The sequence below is a fragment of the Thamnophis sirtalis genome, unplaced genomic scaffold (assembly GCF_051295495.1).
Source record: "Thamnophis sirtalis isolate CommonGarterSnake01/CBP01778 unplaced genomic scaffold, rThaSir2_p1.2 scaffold_11, whole genome shotgun sequence".
Taxonomy (NCBI): Eukaryota; Metazoa; Chordata; class Lepidosauria; order Squamata; family Natricidae; genus Thamnophis; species Thamnophis sirtalis.
The window spans coordinates 21,169,867-21,189,707 of NW_028261391.1; the positions used below are offsets into that span (position 1 = coordinate 21,169,867).

General features: G+C 38.6%; 1 protein-coding gene across 1 annotated transcript; it reads right to left on the bottom strand.

Annotated features, from left to right (window-relative positions):
* Positions 1-280: 280 nt before the first annotated feature.
* On the bottom strand, positions 281-6,213 carry OTOL1 (otolin 1). Its single transcript, XM_087726136.1, has 4 exons — positions 5,853-6,213; positions 3,073-3,162; positions 2,311-2,382; positions 281-1,179 (listed from the first exon to the last, which is right to left on the bottom strand). Exons 1-4 carry the CDS (start codon positions 6,211-6,213, stop codon positions 281-283), a joined length of 1,422 nt encoding a protein of 473 aa, XP_087582262.1.
* Between the last annotated feature and the right edge of the window lie 13,628 nt (positions 6,214-19,841).

Below are 19,841 nucleotides of genomic sequence, written 5' to 3' on the forward strand. Positions count from 1 at the left end.
GACTATATGCATACCACAGTGTAATTTTAATCAGCTAATGATCATAGAAGTATGAAATCTTTTTGGAGATGTTTTCCTGTCCATTGCCCAAGTGCAATTCTATAACAGTTTCCCACAAAGCAGTTCAAATTAGCTCAGATTAAATGTCCCTTGCTTTAATTCATTTCCATTAGTTAATGTCTTGAGACCATGAGTTGGATAGTGAAATATGTTTCTTTATGATAAACAAGACAGAAGGGAGATTCTTTCTTGGCACTTGGTTCATATCTACCTGCTTTTCTTATAGCAGAGTGTCAAATATTTCCTCAGGATATAAAAGGAAGCCGGAAAATATGCTGTCATCTTCAGCACTAACATAAACCCCATTCCAATCCCTTGTGACTTCTAGCCATACTTGGTCCCCTACATTTAACTTCAGAATGGTAAGGAAGGAAGCCTGGTCTATCTCTTGGCCATAGAGTGTCTCTCGACTTCTGATCATCTTCTTGTTCTGACAGACAATACTGATGCGGGCAGGACGTCCTCGTATCGTCATATGATAGGAGAAGATATAAGCCCCAGCAATGCTGCAATTAAATTTCCCTGTCAATGGATTATAGTGTTCCTGGTCGTTGTACAGTATCTTGTCAAACTTAATAGGCAGGTTTGGGGGCGGGAAAGGTTTGGATAGGCCAACACTAAATGCTGATCTGGGGAGGGTTGGGGTCTCCCCTTTTGGACCTTTGGGGCCTCTTGCCCCTTTTTTACCAGGAGCTCCTCGGGTTCCTTTGAAACCGAGACTTCCTTTCACCCCTGGAGGCCCCATCAAACCAACTGGACCTTGGTCTCCTTTGTCACCCCTAATTCCAGGTCCCCCTTTTTCTCCCTTTTGCCCATCCTCCCCATGCCCACCTTCCACTCCTATGTCTCCTTTAATGCCCTTTTCTCCTTTGGGCCCAATGTCACCCTTCTCTCCTCTTTCTCCTTTTTCCCCTGGATCCCCCAAATAGCCCTTTTCGCCGATGTCCCCCTTTTCTCCTTTTTCCCCATTTTCCCCATCAACCCCTGGTAACCCCAGTTCTCCCATGTCTCCTTTCTCTCCTTTGGTGCCATTCTCACAATTTTCCCCCTTGGAGCCCTTTTGTCCTTTGACTCCAGGAAGGCCATGGTTTCCTTTATCTCCTTTAAATCCAACTTCTCCTAGAAGTATTAAAGACAGAAGGAAAAGGTTAGAAGGAAAAACATCAAGCAACAGTGGGCTCCAGTTCATGCATCAGCTCTAAATTGCCAGGTCCCTTAGTCTTATAGAAATGGCATTTGCCCCTTCCCATCACCACAACGACTAGAGTCCGTCCCTTTCACAAAGCATGTAGAAGAAGAATACTATGTAGATATGGGCATGAGGCATGCAAGTATACAAGTATATCTGTGAAGAAATTATTGGTTGGAATGGGGGTGTGTTGGAGCCAGGTAGTCCTCCACTATGGGAAGGAGCCCAATGTCTTAATAATTGCCTGGAATACATTTAAATATGACATATTTCTGTGCAAATTTAAAGTGCACATGTCAGGCAAGCACCAGAATACAGAAAAGGCCTTTTTAAAGTAATTAATACATACCCAGCCCTATGAGAAAAATACTATCCACCCATCGTGTTGATAATAATAATAAGAGTGATAATGGATAATCTCATAATATGGTACTTCATTAAAATATTCCAAAGGCATTTAGAGTTGAAGATAATAAAAGTAGGTTTCTTTCCAGTGGCTCTCAGCCAGCCATCATTATGCTGAAATAACTCTAATCAGAATATGCTGTCTCAAAAAGCTGTTATAAGTCACTTTATGTGGAAATGGCTATGATAATCCATTTTAGAGGGGAGAGAAAGAGGGAGGGAGAGAGGGAGAGAGGGAGAGAGATTGACTAACCTAGGGCCACAAAGAAAGAGAACCTCATACCTCATAGATACTTTACTTCAGTGGTGGGTTACGACTGGTACGCCCCGGTACTGGCGTACCGGTGCCTCCCAGGAGCACCAGGTACCGTTCAAGTACGGTGGTCTGGAGGGCCTACCCACACACCCGCCATCCTTGCCTGTATTTGAGCTCTTCAGGGCTTCCGCCCGTACGCACAGAGCGTACAGCACCTGTGCAATGCTCCACCGAGCAACTGGAGCATCGCAGAGGTATTGTGGAGCATCGCAGATGGTAAGTACACATGCACGTGCTGTGCATGTGTGCAAGCATGCTACATGCTTTCATGTGGTGGACCAGGATCCAGAACCCACCACTGTTTACTTCCTTGTTTTTGCTCAGATTTTAAGCAACATACCTGGGTCTCCGGGTCTGCCTGGATATCCTGGGGTGCCATTTGCTCCTTGATCACCATGTTCTCCTTTATCTCCTATGACATTGTTCCAAAATAATATATTAACTGTTAATGCACATTCACCATCTCAGTGTTGACAGTTTTTAAAATAATTTCTCAAAGTCAAACCCAAAACAAAAGTTGAGTTCTTCTGAGTGGGCCCCCTCAATGCTACCACTTCCTCCTCCTTATCATCCTCATCCTCATCTAGGAGGTACTACAAGAAAGCTCATATAGGTCTTTGTTTTGCAGAGATGGGACATTTTGGAAGTATACCTTCATTTTAACTTTCTGCTCTTGAAAAATAATCAAGAAATAATGGCTGCCAATTTGCTTCTGAATCCAATTCAAGGTATGGTTATCGTCTTTAAAGCTTTTGATGGCATGAGTCCATTACCCCAAAAGAGGACGTTCCTCTTTTGTTTCCTGTCAGAGGAGCCAAGGGTAGCTTTACTTTTAAGTCGACCCTGCTTCTTAGTTGTTCTTGTCTTCTGGCAGCTCTGTGCATGCGCGCACTGGGAACAGGCTCCAGCTGTTCTTCTGCTTCGCTGCTGTCTAACTCCCTCTCTGCCTCTGATGCAGAGCCCTTATCTGAGCTTTCTTCAACCCCCAGGACTGGCCATGTTCCTCCCCAACCTCCCCATTGTCTGACTCTGCTACTAGCTCCACTGGCTGCTGGTGGGCTACAACAGGTGGTTGTTTTAAAAATTTTAATATTGTTCTTACCTTTGTTTCCTTTGAATCCTTTTGATCCTTGTAATCCAGGAGTTCCTGGTACACCGGGACGGCCTTTTTCTCCTACTTCTCCTTTAAGTCCTATTTTTTTTAAAAAGGAAAGTACATTATTTGAAAATATTCATATGTCACAATGTCTTTAGTACTGTTATTTAGTTTTGCTATTGTTAGGAATATAATCTAACGGTTGGGTTGGCAATATATAAATCATATAGCAATGTTGCACCTGTTTCTTTAAATTATACTGTAAAATGTGATTGGTGGCTGTTTTCCTCAATTGGCCATAAGAGGGAGCCAGAATGACTGTTAGCTCTCTGTTTGTTAGATGCAGAGCTGATCTGATCTGAGTGTTTTGGAAGCTGGCTGTTAGAAAGTGCTGTGACTATTGTAAGTTTTGCAACTGCTAGCAAACTTTGAGTACCAGACTGTTTGTATGATTATGAATTATGTTATTTGGATTATCCCTTAACTGAAAGACATTGATGACTGACTGTCTTATCTGTGTATGACTGTTTGATGGATTCTGATACCTCTATTTCCACGAAAGTAAAAGCCTATTTAAAGTGCAATGTCTCTGTATGCTGGTTTGAGTGTTCTCCAACACAACTCTCACAACGCTTCTCTGAATGCACTCGCTCTCCCAACGGGGAGCTTACCTAACAGCTATCCTAAGTCTTGGAATTCTTTTTCTATATTGTTATTACTACGGATAGTCCTTGACTTACAGCCATTCATTTAGTGATCATCTGAAGTTACAACAGCAGTGGAAGAAAATTACATCACCCTTTTTCACACTTTAGGACCATTGCAGCATCCCCATGGCCCCACATGATCAAATTCCATACATTTGGCCACTGGTTCATATTTAGGACAGTTGCATTGTCCCAGGGTCATGGGATCGCCTTTTGTGAACTACTGATAAGCAAAATCAAGGGGGAATCCAGATTCACTTAATAGCCATGTTACTAGATGGACAAATACAGTGATTCACTTAACAGCGGTGGCAAGAAAGGTCTCAGAATGGGGCAAAATTCACTTAACAACTGTCTGGCTTAGCAATAGAAATTTGGAGCTCCATTGTGATTGTAAGTCAAGGACTACCTGTACTACTACTGTTATTTGCTACCTATAGAATAGGAAGGCTGCCTTTGAAAGTAATTATTATGTGTTACTGTTGTTGAAAATCAACAACAAACTTTCAAAGTTGATAGGCTTTTCACCATGAAAAATAGATAAAACTGCTCAAATTAAAGAGTTGCAAAGTGAGTTTTGTTGTGTTTTTGAATAGTCCCCCATTTTATCCACTGTTATGCTCAGTGGTGGGATTCAAAAAAAAATTTCTACTGGTTCTGTGAGCGTGGCTTGGTGGGCATGGCGTGGTTTGGTGGGCGTGGCTTGGTGGGTGTGACAGGGAAAGGTTACTGCAAAATCCCCATTCCCTCCCCACCACACTAACCTGCTTTCTAGTTCTCCTGTTCAGGGCAACAAAAAAGATCAGCTGAAAGGCTTGGAGGCAGCGGAGGCAGGGCCAGCCTATTTGCTGGTTCTCTGAACTACTCAAAATTTCCGCTTCCGGTTCTCCAGAACCTGTCAGAACTGGCTGAATACCACTTCTGGTTATGCTGCTTCTTCCAACCATCCATCCTAGAACCTACACAGAGGTCTAAAACAGATTCATACCTATACCTGCTGCCAAAGAAGACAGTTGATCCATATATTACTAATCCTGTAGATGTATTATGGTATTTCATATTCATGTTGGTTTAGATTTTCCTTGAAAAGAACCTAACAACAGACTGCTTTTCCAATCTAAATAAAGATTGATTTTATACTAGTTTAGGGCCTTCTGATTCTGCATGGACATCCTGGCTGTCTCTGGCAGCTTCCCAAAAGAATGGAGTCTTTTACTTGGACTTCCATGGTAGCTCAAGAAATATATGTTTGAGTTAAGGAGTGGTAACAGAGTAGGAGGCTGCATCTTTTTGCTCTTCTATAACCTCTCCTTAAACTCAAACTAGTATTGAAAAGAGCCGCAGTGGCACAGTGGTTAAAGTGCAGTACTGCAGGCTACTTCTGCAGACTTCTGGCCGCCTGCAATTTGGCAGATCTAATCTCGTCAGGCTCAAGGTTGACTCAGCCTTCCATCCTTCCAGGGTGGGTAAAATGAAGACCCAGATTGTTGGGGGGGGGGATATGCTGATGCTTAGAGCAGGCCGCAAAAGCACTATGAAGCAGTATATACAGTAAGTCTAAGTGCTATTGCTATTGTCCTGAGCATGCATGACTTACGTGCAAGCTCAGAAAAAGTCATAGCAGCTTTAAGAAACAGTCATGCGATAAGACTCCTATGCTGGATATGAAACACCTTTGCTTGGCCTGAATATAGCACATTTTTATATTGGACCAGTGGCCAATCTAATCAAGCATTCTAGATGATATCATAACCAATCAGGATGCATTCGGAAAGAAAGTTCATCAACGAATCAAAAGTTGAGCATCCACTTCTACCATTGCTTCCTACCAGCTGATATTTAAGGCAATATGCTTTTAGTGCACTCGTTAAGGCTAACAGCTGCTAACAATTTGTTTCTCTTATCCAATTTACCATATCTAAATTAGTAAGTCATTACTACATTTGAAAGGGACATCTTTAAACTTGAAAGTGAGAAATTCCACAAGTAAACAGTTGCTTTTTATGCTGGTTTAGGACTGTAGCAAAGGTTTGGGTTGGGTTGGGTTGGGTTGGGTTGGGTTGGGTTGCTTTTCTCTACCTGGCAATCCTGTTTCTCCAGGTTCCCCTTTCTCCCCTGGAGATAAGGCACAACAATCACAGCAGTTAAAAAAGAAGTCCGAAGAGTCCAGAGTAAAGTTTTCAAATGGGAAGAGCGTCGTGGATGTCCTGAAGGCATAGTGTGGTGTAGACACTTCTGTTGTGACATCATTCTTTTCAGGTATTTCTGTGAGGAGGCTGTCTTCCGTAGGGGCCACATGAGAAGCATCTGGATTCTTGGTGGTTTCCATCTCAATAGCTTTTATCTTAGTAAACTTTGGAAATGGGGTGCTTTTTCCCTCAATAGCAAGATCAGCAATTGTCATTAATAGGAAGGTGCAGGACCAAATCAGACACCACATTTTTGCCGCTGTAGGAACAAGTAATGCAACAGTATAACATAATGTAAATATTTATAGTTACTTCTTAAGTTGTTAAGAAAAATATTAAAAGAAAGGGCAATAAGGGCGATTCTTTTTGTTACAATATACACGTCAGCATCCCTGGTCTGCAAAATTGAGCTAAGCTATGGTAAAATATCTCATTTAAATCTGAAAGTGTATTTCCAATAAAAATCATTTTGTGCATGGGGACAATTCCCCAATTTTCTTGTCTTTAATTTGCATTTTAGTGTGTACGGTCTTTCAAATTCTTTATTTTTTACATCTTTTGATGAAATAACCAGCTAAGATACACATGCCACGTATCCAATTTCCAACTTAGAATGAAGTTTAGGAGGGACTCATATTACACCAATGATGTATGCCAAGCCATTCCAGCTAATTAAAACTGTACCTGTTCTCTTCTTTAGGTACATGCTTCATATATCTCTAATAATGTCACATACTTAAACAGATGGCTATAAACAATTAAAACAATACCACCGTATTGACATCTCACTTGATTACTCATCTTTCTTTTTCATGCTCTTATGGAATTACTCTTCCATAAGGTGATGAATAGCATAATCACTAACTACCAAGTATGTTGACTTCATTTTCAGCATTATTTTTAACCTGGTGCATTTTTCCTCCGATAAGAATCCCAGTCTATGGGCCGCCCTCATTTCAGCTGTTACCGCGGCATTTTGTCAATTGGACTTGTCTTCCTCAAAGCAAAGAATCAAAATCCTAACAACTTTTTGACACACTCAGAGCAATAAATCCAGGACTGCCTTTGACACCCGTATTACATGTCAAACTTATGTTCACTATTGAACAGAAAGAACTGGAGAAGTGTTAATCCTTCCAAAGTTTATGTTGCTGTTTCTGTTGCTAAATGCAATAGTTGTTAAATTTTACCTGATTTTATGACCTTTCTCACTACAGTTGTTAAGTGAATCACCGCAGTTGTTAAGTTAGAAACACAATTGTTAAGTGACTCTGGCTTTCCCATTGACTTTGCTTGTCAGAAGGTCACACGAGATAATCACATGACCCTGGGACACTACAACTGCATTAAAAAAAAATGCCAGTTGCCAAGCATCTAAAGTCTGATCACGTGACCAGAGGGATGCTGCAACAATTTTAAATGTGAAAAATGGTCGTAGGTCATTTTTTTCAGTGCTGTTTAACTTCAAACAGTCACTAAATAAACTGCTGTAAGTTGAGAACCACCTGTATATGGAAAGAAAATATAGAACCAGTACAACAAATGGTGAAATGAATGAAACTGAGATTACTCTTGAAGATGTGTAATCTTGTATTTTGGGGTATCAACCAACAGTCACCAACTCTTACCTCTGGCCTTTATCTATTTGATGGAATGGTGGTGTTCATACATTGAGATATGATTGGACTCTCCATGTAATCAAAACATCTATTTCACAAGCTCCATAATTGCATAGAAAATCATTATTGTAAGGAAGCATAATCAGGCTGAGAATAAGTGCAAAATGACCACAAGAGAAAATTAGTTTGGCAGTAGACATTAATAGATTTGTCTGTATCTGTATCACACTAGTATAGAATATGCCCAAGGTAAGTTTATAAGGCAAACCTAACTTTAAATGAGTTGTCCATGCCACAGAAAAGACTAGTTGTAGTATTGAGTAACAAGACTGTATATTCTTACATAAAACCAAACTTTAAAGGGTCTACAAACTTGACAATTTTAAGTCTTGTGGACTTCCCTATGTCCTGGCTGGGGAATTCTGGGAATTGAAGTCCACAAGCCTTAAAGTTTTCAGGTTTGGAGACCCCAGCACTAAAAGATAACATAGACCCTCTAGGCAAAAAAAAAAAAAAAGCAAGGATGGCTTGAGAAAGTTGTAAGACTTCAAATCCCATTCTATTTGGGGATGTGGATGCAATAATACTCACTACCCTTCATAATGTATCCTCTTAGATGATCCTCTTTGGTGACAAGAATTCCTATATCAATTCCTATACCAACACAGTCATAAAAGTAAAGGTACCCCTCGCACAGATGTGCTTATCATTCTCGACTGGCTACCTGAAAGACCGCCTCCTGTTACTTACCTCCCAACGACCAATAAGATCGCACAGGTTGGGCCTCCTCCGGGTGCCGTCGACCAGACAGTGCCGGCTGGCGGCTCCCCGGGGGAGGGCCTTCTCTGTAGCTGCGCCGGCCCTGTGGAACGATCTACTCATGGAGATCCGGACCCTTACCACTCTCCCGGCCTTCCACAAAGCCACCAAGACCTGGCTGTTCCGGCAGGCCTGGGGCTGTTGATCAATATCCAGCCCTACTTAGACAGAATGGATGGTGTGTAATTTTAATAATTGTATCTTTTACCTTCAATTTTTTAATGCTTTTTATCTTGCCTGTAAGCCGCCCAGAGTCCCAAGGGAGTGGGCGGCATACAAATATTATTAAATTGAAATTGAAATTGGCTCTCGGAGGTGGTGCTCATCTCCATTTCAAAGCCAAAGAGCTAGCACTGTCCGAAAACGTCTCCATGGTCATGGACTGACGGCATGACTAAACACTGTTACTTCCCACCAAAGGTGATTCCTATTTTTTCTACTTGCATTTTTACATGCTAGGTTGGCAGAAGCTGGGACAAGTAACAGGAGCTCACTCCATTATGTGGTGCTAGGGATTCAAACCGCCAAACTGCTGACTTTTCTGATCGACAAGCTCAGCGTCTTAGCCATTGAGCCATTGTGTCCCTTGGGACACTTTTAGGGACAGCTAAATGGACACTTTTATCAAAACAATATTCTTCTGTATCATGGATCTCAAACAGACTTTCCATATCTTTGCTTTAAGATTAAAACTGGATGGAGAAATCCACAGATTTTTGCAAGGAAACCATTTCATATCTTATCTCAGAAAAGGCATCTATGATATAATAATCTGTCCAAATGTTTTTTTCTCAAAAGTAGAGTAAAAATATTTCTCCTATGCAAGATCAAATACAAAAATCCAATCATTATCTACTGGAGATGAAAATGTTGTTTAATATTACTAATAACAACTTTTAAAAACTTTATGGATGAGTGGCAGCTTGTTCTTCTGCTATATAAGCCTGAGTGAAAAGGAACATTTTAAGAGCGTGAAAAAAAATTCAAAGTCGTTCATTCAGAGCGCTACAGAGCTAAATAAGTCTGAGATGATTTCATAATGGCTATCAAGTCAAGCTCAGTTACACACATTAAAAGGTTTTAATACAATGCTTATAACTCAATGCAATAGAAAGACATTTCTTTGGACTATATAACTTATTCTGCATGTTCATAAGATTTCATATAGATTTGCTTATTACAAGATAGGTGTTGTGAGACCAAATCAAATAACTAGCATATTGCTTCATGAGCTTTTCAGAGGACTTTCCCTTGGTTATCTAAAACAAAGTATCAAAATGTAGTTTTGCACAGCCAATAGACCAGTGTTTTTCAACCTTTTTTGTGCAAAGGCACACTTTTTTCATGAAAAAAAATCACGAGGCACACCACCATTAGAAAATGTTAAAAAAAATTAACTCTGTGCCTATATTGACTATATATAAAGTAATTTTCCCACGGCACACCTTACACTATGTCACGGCACACTAGTGTGCCGCGGCACAGTGGTTGAAAAACACTGCAATAGACAACACATTTAGGTGGCAACATATCATTGGGGAATGTTTCTTTCAAAATCACTTCCAAAGTAAAGATTTAGTAAAACTCATTTGGCTTCACTGCACCTGTGACTGGGGACTCCTCATTCAAATGAAATGCAGTGTACACTTCCATCTGGAACAATCTAGAGAAGAAATGCATGCTTTGTTTTAAATCTTTCTTTCGGAGGCTTCCAAATTCATTCTGCCTTGAGCTCAATTCATACCGGTTCGCCTGAACTGGTAGTAAAAATGCTACTGGTTTGCGTGAACTGGTAGTAAAAAAAATGAAATGAAAATGAATTTTCCGACGATCAGCTATAACTCGCAATTTGTAATCTAAATCACGTGGCAGAGCTGATTCCCTTCTCCTTGCTGTTCGCTTACCTTTGCAGGCACTTGGTAGCAGGCTCCCCCCATCCACCCAAACATCATCACATCCATTTTTGACGCTCTGCGCATGCACAGGAAGTTCTGTGCATGCGTAGAGGTGGCACAAATGCATGCGTGCGCGCATACTCACATTGCTACCGAACCGGTAGCAAAGGTAAGTGGATTTCACCCCTGCTTGAGCTGCCTTAAGCAGCCTAGCTATATACTCCAAATGTAGTCAAAATGTCCATTTGAAGCCACTCATGTTATCAGTGAAAATGAATTTGAACTGTATGGGAGGGGATGATGTCCACTGCTCCTGTTGTCAGAAAGATGGAGTCTTATATCTATACTGTCCTATGTACAGGTGATGTCTTCATATTACAGGTAGTTCTTGACGTACGACCACAATTAATCCCCAAATGTCTGTTGTTAAGTGAAACATATATTAAGTGAGTTTAGCTTTATTTTATGACCTTTCTTGCCATAGTTAAGTGAATCATTGCAGTTGATAAGTTAGTAACATAGTTAAGTGACTCTGCCTTCCCCATTGATTTTACTTGTCAAAAGGTTGCAAACGATGATCACATGACCTTGGGACACAGGAAGGAAGGAAGGAAGGAAGGAAGGAAGGAAGGAAGGAAGGAAGGAAGGAAGGAAGGAAGGAAGGAAGGAAGGAAGGAACTTAAAGTTGTTAAGACAAGCTTCCCAAAACGTAAAATTAGGAGGAAAAAATTACAAGCACATATAAAAATCCTACATAATACTCAGCTTCTCCCATAGACAAATGATTATCTTTCTCACAAAACCACATGAAGAAGAGGTTCACAAAAATTAGAAGAACTGAAAAGAAAGAGAGTGGGGGGGATGTAAAACGAGACAGAGATCAGCCAGGGGGAAAGGGAGAATTATACAAAAGCAAAGAGAAGGAAAAAAAGATAAAAGTTCTGCTTGAATGTTTACACCGTATGTAAAGCTCAATGTCCAAGTAGTGGTGACCATCTCCTCACATTTATAAAAGTGCAGAATACCATTAGTGAATTTCCGTTTGATTCAAATATAGTATGACTGAAAGCAATAGGAAGCTTTTGCTGCAGGGCAATAGTAGCCTGACTATATTTGGATCCAGTGCTACATGATTTGCCTAAATAGCATATCACTAATTCTGTTCTTTTCTGGTGCTGTTATCTTGGGGGGCGGGGAATGTCTTTGCGTGCGGATATTTTTAATGTATTTGAATTTAGGAGCAAAACAGTCATTTTTACTCCGCTATCATCAGAGGGAGACCGAGGTATGACTAGTTCCTTCAGAGAGTACAGAGAGTACACCAACGGGGTAAGAGATCTGTGTTGCCAAAAAAACAACAACACCCTGATAATAAGACACCAACCTCAGGATCTCCAGCCTTAAGGCCAGCCAAGAGACAAACAAGAGAGAGGTTGTTTCAAAGACGCTGTCAGTGGGTTCAAACAAGATGTGAAGGGTTATGTGGTCAGTCTCCTATTCAGGTCTGCTCTGGTATGTTCTACTCCAAACAACTGTAGACAATCTGTTGCATTGTAAGAGTTCCATAACTCAAACAATTAGCAAGGTAATGGCCTGTGGGCTTTACTGAAGCAGAACACCAATAGAAACACTCAGGAAGGAAACTTCGGATAGACTTGTTTGTCAAAGTCTAACCTCTCGTAAACAGAACTGAGCAGCAGGAGTGGCAATACATGATTAACAGTGGAAAGGAGAAGCTTAAAGCACTGGCAGTACTTTATGAAAAGAAGTTTATAATAAAGATATATAAAAATTAAAATATTTCACACTTCCCCTGGCCTGGCTCTTCACTTTCCCAAAGGACATATGCCACATAGTTTGAGACATATACAGTTCGTCTGCCTGGAATCCACACTGTATATCAGACATTCCTAGAATTGAGCGAATCCAGAGGTATTTCACGAGAAGAGTACTCCACTTCTCTGCTCACAATAGAATACCTTATGCCTCCAGGCTTGAAATTTTGGGCTTGGACAACCTAGAACTATGTTCCCTACAGTCTGACCTAAGCGTAGTACACAAAATTGTCTGCTACGATGTCCTACCTGTCAATGACTATTTCAGCTGCAACTGCAATAATAGGCAAATAATAGATACAAACTCAAAGTAAACCGCTCCAAACTCGATTGCAGAAAATATGACTTCAGCAACAAAGTGGTCAATGCCTGGAAAATACTACCTGGTTCTGTTGTTACATCCTCAAACCCCCATAACTTTAACCTTAAACTGTCTAGCGTGGACCTCACCCCATTCCTAAGAGGTCTGCATGCATAAGCGCGCCAGCATGCCTACCATCCCTGTCCTACTGTCCCCATTTATTTGTACCCATTACCTGGGTTCATGTCCATGTTTATACTTATACCTGTTACCTCGTACATGTTTGACTAAATAAATAAATAAATAAATAAATAAATAAATAAATAAATAAATAAATAAATAAATAAATAAATAAATAAATAAATAAATAAATAAATAAATAAATAAATAAATAAATAAATAAATAAATAAATAAACCTTGCTGTAAATGAAGTGATATTTTGGGGAAAGAGCATCTCTGTATCCTTACTTGGCTGTTGTTTTATAGCATCAGTATTTAATTGTGCAGCTTATTACATGATGGCTAAGCATGATTTATCCCATTCATATAAGATCAATGTGTATTTATGATTAAAAACACAAATTGCTCTTAATCATGCACACATCTATACTATTAGCTGAATGAGGGCATTGAGGGCAATTTCCACAGCTCCCACACAGCCATAGACTTTCAGTAGTAAGGCTCGTTCAACAAACAGGAACTTGCTTGGAAAGCCATTGCCAGTCAAAGTTAGAACTTGTAATTAGATAGTCAGCAGCCAGATGGGGTACAGGATACCTTCCTCTATTCATAATGAACAGCTTTTCCAGAGAAGATCTACAATTTGTTTCATTGATTTCCTTTATGAAATAGATTGCTTTATATACTAATATGTATACTTTAAGGCCTGGAGGAGCATTGTCCATGGGATCGCGATGACTTCACAACTAACAACAGCAAATGTATACTTTATATTTATATTGAATCCTCTATTCAATGGTATCAATCCTAGAGAAGATACCTTGCTAATGCATTGGGCAACAACTCCCACAAACTGGCTCTTTAGAATTTTTGGGAATGTCAATACCAGGAAAATTTCTCTATTACTCTCAAAGCAACATTCTTTTACTTTAAAACTCCATTCTGAAGAATTACAAATTCTACCTAGATTTTGTAGAATTACAGAATTTACCTGAGCTTCCAGCATTTTGTGGTTTTTAATAAATTGTAACCCTTAATGCTTCCATTCAAAACTTTGTAAATATGAAGCTAACTTATTCTGAGTCCAAAAATTAGTCTACGTACCAGCATGTGAGCTCTTTCAACCAAAGATATTGGAATGTCCTTTATCAAAGGCGGCCTGCCACATGTACTTTCTGAATCCAATGGGATAATATCATAACTAAAAGGTAAAGCTATGAAAAATCACATCAAATACCTGTACAATTAGCAAAGGACTGTGTGCTCTCTCCACTTCTCTTTTCTATATATATATCAATAACTGCATCTCAAACGTTCCATCTGTTAAACTATTGAAGTTTGCAGATGATACAACAGTGATTGGTCTCATTCGAGACAACAATGAAACCGCATACAGATGGGAGGTTGAACAACTAGCTTCATGGTGTGATCGGAACAATCTGAAACTGAACACACTCAAAACTGTAGAAATGATGGTCTACACTTTAGGAGAAAACCTACTACCTACCAACACTACCACCTCTTACAATACTAGACAACAAAGTATCAAGAGTAGAGACCTTCAAATGTTTAGGTTCTATCATATCTCAAGACCTAAAATGAACACCTAACATCAAAAACAACATCAAAAAATGATGTTCTTTCTGGGCCAACTCAGGAAGCTCAAACTGCCGAAGGATCTGCTGATACAGAGGAATTATTGAGTCTGTCATTTGCACCTGTATAACTATCTATTTGGTTCTGCAACCCAACAAGACAGACACAGGCTTCAGAGGATAATCATAACTGCAGAAAAAACATTTACTGCCAACCTGCCTTCCATTGAGGACTGTACACCGCATGAGTCAAAAAGAGGGCCGTGAAATATTTACAGACCCCTCACATCCTGGACATAAATTGTTTCAACTCCTACTCTCAAAATGACGCTATAGAGAACTGCACACCAAGACAACTAGACATAAGAACAACTAGACAACTAGACACAAGTTTTTTCCCAAATGCCATCACTTTGCTAAACAAATAATTCCCTCACCCATGTCAAACCATTCACTAAGGCTTCATTACTATTACTATTAGTCTTCTCATCATTCCTATCAACCATCTCCTCCCACTTATGACTGCAGAACTGTAACTTTGTTGCTTGTATCCTTATGATTTATATTGATATTGTTTCTGATTGCTTATTTGTACCCTATGACTATCATTAAGTGTTGTATCTTATGATTCTTGATGTCTGTATATTGTCTTTTTATGTACACTGAGAGCATATGCACCAAAGACAAATTCCTTGTGTGTCCAATCACACTTGGCCAATAAGGAATTCTAAAACCTTAGAGATGAATATTTATGGCAATAGATCTGTCCAGATGAATATCTACAGATAGTTAGAATGTATATCTCTTACTAAACATGGGAACTCCATAACAAACAGAAATGACTATTTTATCATCTTCAAAAAATAAGTATTGCCACATTTCAAAATCATATGGGATTCTGACCACATTTTAATTTAAAACTACGCAAGCAGACTATTTATTTCTTTGTTTATATCCTTCCCTTATTATTTTTGCAAATAATTCAAGGGGCTGAAAATAAAATAAAAGCGTGACTGAATCTATATATCTGGAATTAAATTCTGGATTTCAGTCTTTGATTTTATAACTGAAGAGCTGCTCAAATTAATGATATATAATTGTAATGAATGCATTCCGTTCAGATTGAACAAATTATTCTTGCTTTCTGCTTCTTCCCTTTACTTCCTTTTCTTAGCGACATCTCCTCTGCATGTCCAAGTAGGACCTGGAAGATCTCTTGTTTGATATTTAACTGCTACAAATTAATGCAAAGAATAGTAAGTTAGATGTCTGGTGGTGATATAAACAGCTTCCTATCTTCCTAACTCATTGATATCTGGAGTGATCCGTTTTCTATTTTTTCATCTCATGTTTATTTTTCTCGGTCCCTTGATACATTCTGTATAAAATACTGTATTACTTTTACTGCATTGCACTTGAAGTGTTTAGTGAAAACAAATGGCCCAAAATATTCTAAATAAAATATTAAGCATCTATCCTTCACAAACACATTTTATTAAAATGCCTAACTATTATTATATTCCCCATATATATATTTGCTTAGCTTCAGAAATTTCTTTTTCATTCTGGTTTAATATGGATATTAAAGGGGATTGGAGAACGCCATTGTTGTGTTTGTCTTCAACACAAAATTTATCAGGATTGTTGTTTGTTTATTTTTTACTTCGTTCTGACAACCTCCATCTTGAATTTTTCCAGAAAAAAATTGAAAATTATCTTTTTGCAGTCATTCAAGTGTTTTTTTTTTTTGCATAGTTGCTTTGGTGAATTGGCTTCAATTGACAACAACATCAGAAGACCCAATATTTTTTTCATTTTAAAAAATAATTTTTAAAAAAGGTCATTATTTCTTACCTTAGGAATATTCTTATCAGGAGTAGTCACTCTGTAGAGCACATTGGAGTACCCAGTCTTAATCTTCAGTGGGTAGTGGGTTATTTTTTTTTTCTTTTATTACTTTAGTAATGGCCAATGAGGGAATGTAGAAAACAAAGAAGAACTGGGATTGGTGACTTTTTCAGAAAGTGTGACACTGAAATTGGAGAAAATGTAAATTCAGTGCCCTTCACAGATCTGAGTCATTTGATAGGTTTCTTCGGTCAGGTACTTGAGAGATGAGGGGATTTCAAATAAGCAATTGTGATTCTTTAAAAAACATGTTAGATTTAGATATGACTTTTCCTCAAAAATCTTCATGTGTTCTACAGCATCTTTCTTCACAAGCTTATCTCTATGACAACACTATAGCATACGTTTGATTAGAAAGAAATGACTATGTGAACTTAGAATCAGTGACTGCATGAATATTGATGTCTGTAATCCTAAATTTTACAAAGTAAAATACCCATCAATTTGAATTCAGTTCCTAGTTAATTCATGAGTACATCCTTACTGTTTTCTTGGGAAATAGTTATTTTTCCATTGCCTTTTTCTGGGATATTTTTACCCCTTGGATTTCCTTATAGCTTGTCATATGAGTACGAACTAGGCTTGGCTTAACTTCAGATTCCAAACAATGCCACCCAGATGCTGCTATCTTAATTAATGATTTGTCCACCATTCACAAGACCAGTTATCTGGCTTGAATTTAGTATAGTAACATTTTTTTATTTCTTCCCATTAAATACTAAAGTTGATGAATCCAGACATTTCCTGTTTACCCTAGGGAAGATGTGCATATTTCTACTTATTCGGCTTAAGTACATAATGCAGGTAAGTAATTCACAGGAATTGGGTCATTTCAACTTCATTAATCTATTCATGCATGAATTCACTTTATGTTTTGTCACATAAAATGCAATAATCATTTTAAAGCTGAAAAATGTGACCAAAACAACCGACAAAAATACATCAAATAGAATGTATTGCCATCAGATGTGGTGATGGTCAATAACTTAGACAGTTTTAAGAAGAACTGGAGAAATTCATGGGAAAACAAGTTACCAGAGTGATAATTATTTTCAAATAGAAATCTAAAGGGAAAAAAGTTGAAGTGGAACTATTATTTTGACCCATCATTTAGATTTTCATCATTTTATTTTACTGGGTGGGCAGCATTCAAATATGTTATCCATTACTCACCTAGAGCCGGAAAGGGCATAATTTTGGGAAATTCTAAACATTTTATGTACATTGCCATAAATTGCTACAATTCATTTTAATATGTCTATTCTTTGTTTCCTCAGCAGAACTTAGGGATAGGTATGTGATCCCTTTGTTCTCATTGTATAATCTTTTTAGAAATGTTAATTTCAATTAAACTGAAAGGCAGGAATTTTTGGTTGTCAAACCTATGCCTATATTATCATAACCCAGTTCTCCAATCACTATACTGTACTGTCTCTCATAGCTTTGGGACAATCTGTTTTCACACTATTGGATGGAAAACAATCAAAACGTTCGTCCCTGATATATGACCCAACTGTTTTGTTGTCATCTTAATCTTATTCTAATTTTTGCTGCCCTAGTTCTCTGAATTTGTGTTTTGGCCTGTGTGCAATTTTAAAGGTCACCTACTTCAGCATATTTGCTAGAACCACTATTCAGGCTAAAGAATTTTCATTATTTTTCTTCACTTACAGAACATTTGATAAAAATAGAATAAGAATAAGAATAGAATTCTTAGTAGTGAATAAGAATGAATAATGAATAAAACTAGAGTAATAGAATTAGAAATATAGTTTATTTATTTTCTCTTATCAGCAAACACATATTTATTCATCTGTAGTCCTTCAGTACATTTGCTCTTTTCCTGAATCAGTTCCAGATTTACCCAACACTGTGACACTGAATTGTTTTTGGGGCTGAATTGCCATTTTTGCAATTTATTTCAAATCAAAGTAATAACGGAGCTGATTATGCCATTGTGAGACTTTGATTTTCCTTCACTGTGTCTCCTAGCTCCTGGGCAGAAGCAAATCCTCATTCAGCATCTGCTGTGACCTACAGTAACTGTACTAGAGAAAGATATAGTTAACATGATCAGGAAACTGAATTCCATCCATTTAGTCCGTTTCGAACCAGTTTTTCCATCAGTTGCATTAAAACCTTCCTTGGTTTATATAAGCAGTGGGCACACAGCCCTTTCCCAACCCTACCACCCACTCTGTCAGGGTTCCAACCAGTGCCCTAACGCAATCTGGCAATAAAAAATTGAGTCTTTTATTAGGAGCACCATGTCAGCGTTAACTAGGTGAAGCTAACTCTGACTTCACCCTATTCATACCTTGCCTGTAACCCTGTTTCCCCCTTCTCCCCAAAGTGTGTTACCTAGTCACATTCCCCAACAAGGTAATTTTGTGGACTGCATAAGTCACTCCCTTCCAGGTATTGTTGGTATCCACGGAGATGGCCTTGACTTGCTCAGCCAGAATTTATCTTATTATGATTGAGAAGTAAATTCTTTGGTGCAGCTGCAAGACCCGATTTCCCATTCCCCTGCCTATGGCAACTTGGAAGCAGGTCAGGGAAGCTTCACGAGTTGACAGTGTATGGTCTATATACCAAGACTACAGCCATTAGTGCCCATTCTTCCAATGACTGGGACTACAGAAACATATGCCAGTATCATATTAACCATATTTACCATTATAAAAAGTTTGGCATAGAAGTATAATAGACACAGTTTCCTTTTAAGAAATGAAATTGGTTGTGATGCTTGACTAAAAGAAAATATTTTTAAGCGGGAGTAGGAGATTATGGTTCAATCAGAATAGAAGTGGAAGGGACTGATGTCTTCTAGTCCAACCCCCTACTCAGACCATTTCAGACAAGTGACTGTCCAGTCTCCTCTTTAAAACCTCCAGTGATGAAGCACCTACAACTTCTGAAGGCAAGTTTTTACACTGGTTAATTGTTCTCACTGTTAGGAAGTTTCTCCTTACTTCCATGCTGCTTTTCTCCTTGATTAGTTTCCATCGACTGTTTCTTGTCCTGCCTTATGATCCTTTGGAAAATAAGTTGATCTCCTCATTTTTATGGAAATTTCTCAAATACTGGAATACTGCTATCATGTCACCCCTCGTCCAACCAATAACCAATTCCTGCAACCCGTTCTTCATATGTTTTTGTCTCGAGGCCCTTAAAATCGTCTTAGTTGCTCTTCTTTGCACTTTTTCCAAAGTCTCAACATCTTTTTTGTAATGTGGTTACCAAAACTGTATGCAGAATTCCGGGTGTGGCCTTACTAAGGCTTTATAAAGCGGTACTAATACTTTACATGATTTTTATTCTATGCCTCTGTTTATACAACCAAAGATTGTAGTAGCTTTTTTGGCTGCTGCTGCAAAACTGCTGGTTCATATTTAAGTCATTGTGCACTAGGACTCCAAGATCCCTCTCACAGTTACTGTTTTTGAGTCAGGTTTTGCCCAATCTGTAGAAATCCTTTGTGTGACTTTTATCATTCAAAGAAAAATCACAATAAATCAAAGCACAATACATTTAGGGGTTTCCTTAAAAGTCTACAATCTTATTTAAGGAAGCTTTTGTTTTGAAGGCAGAAAAAGATAAGACCATAGGGTTGTGGAGTGGTGTTTTTTTTTAATAGCCTTCTTTTGCAGAAGCATGGGGTTTGAAGGGACTTCTAGTCCAATCCCCTGCCTAGGATATGAGTCTTCAGACCATTCCAGACAA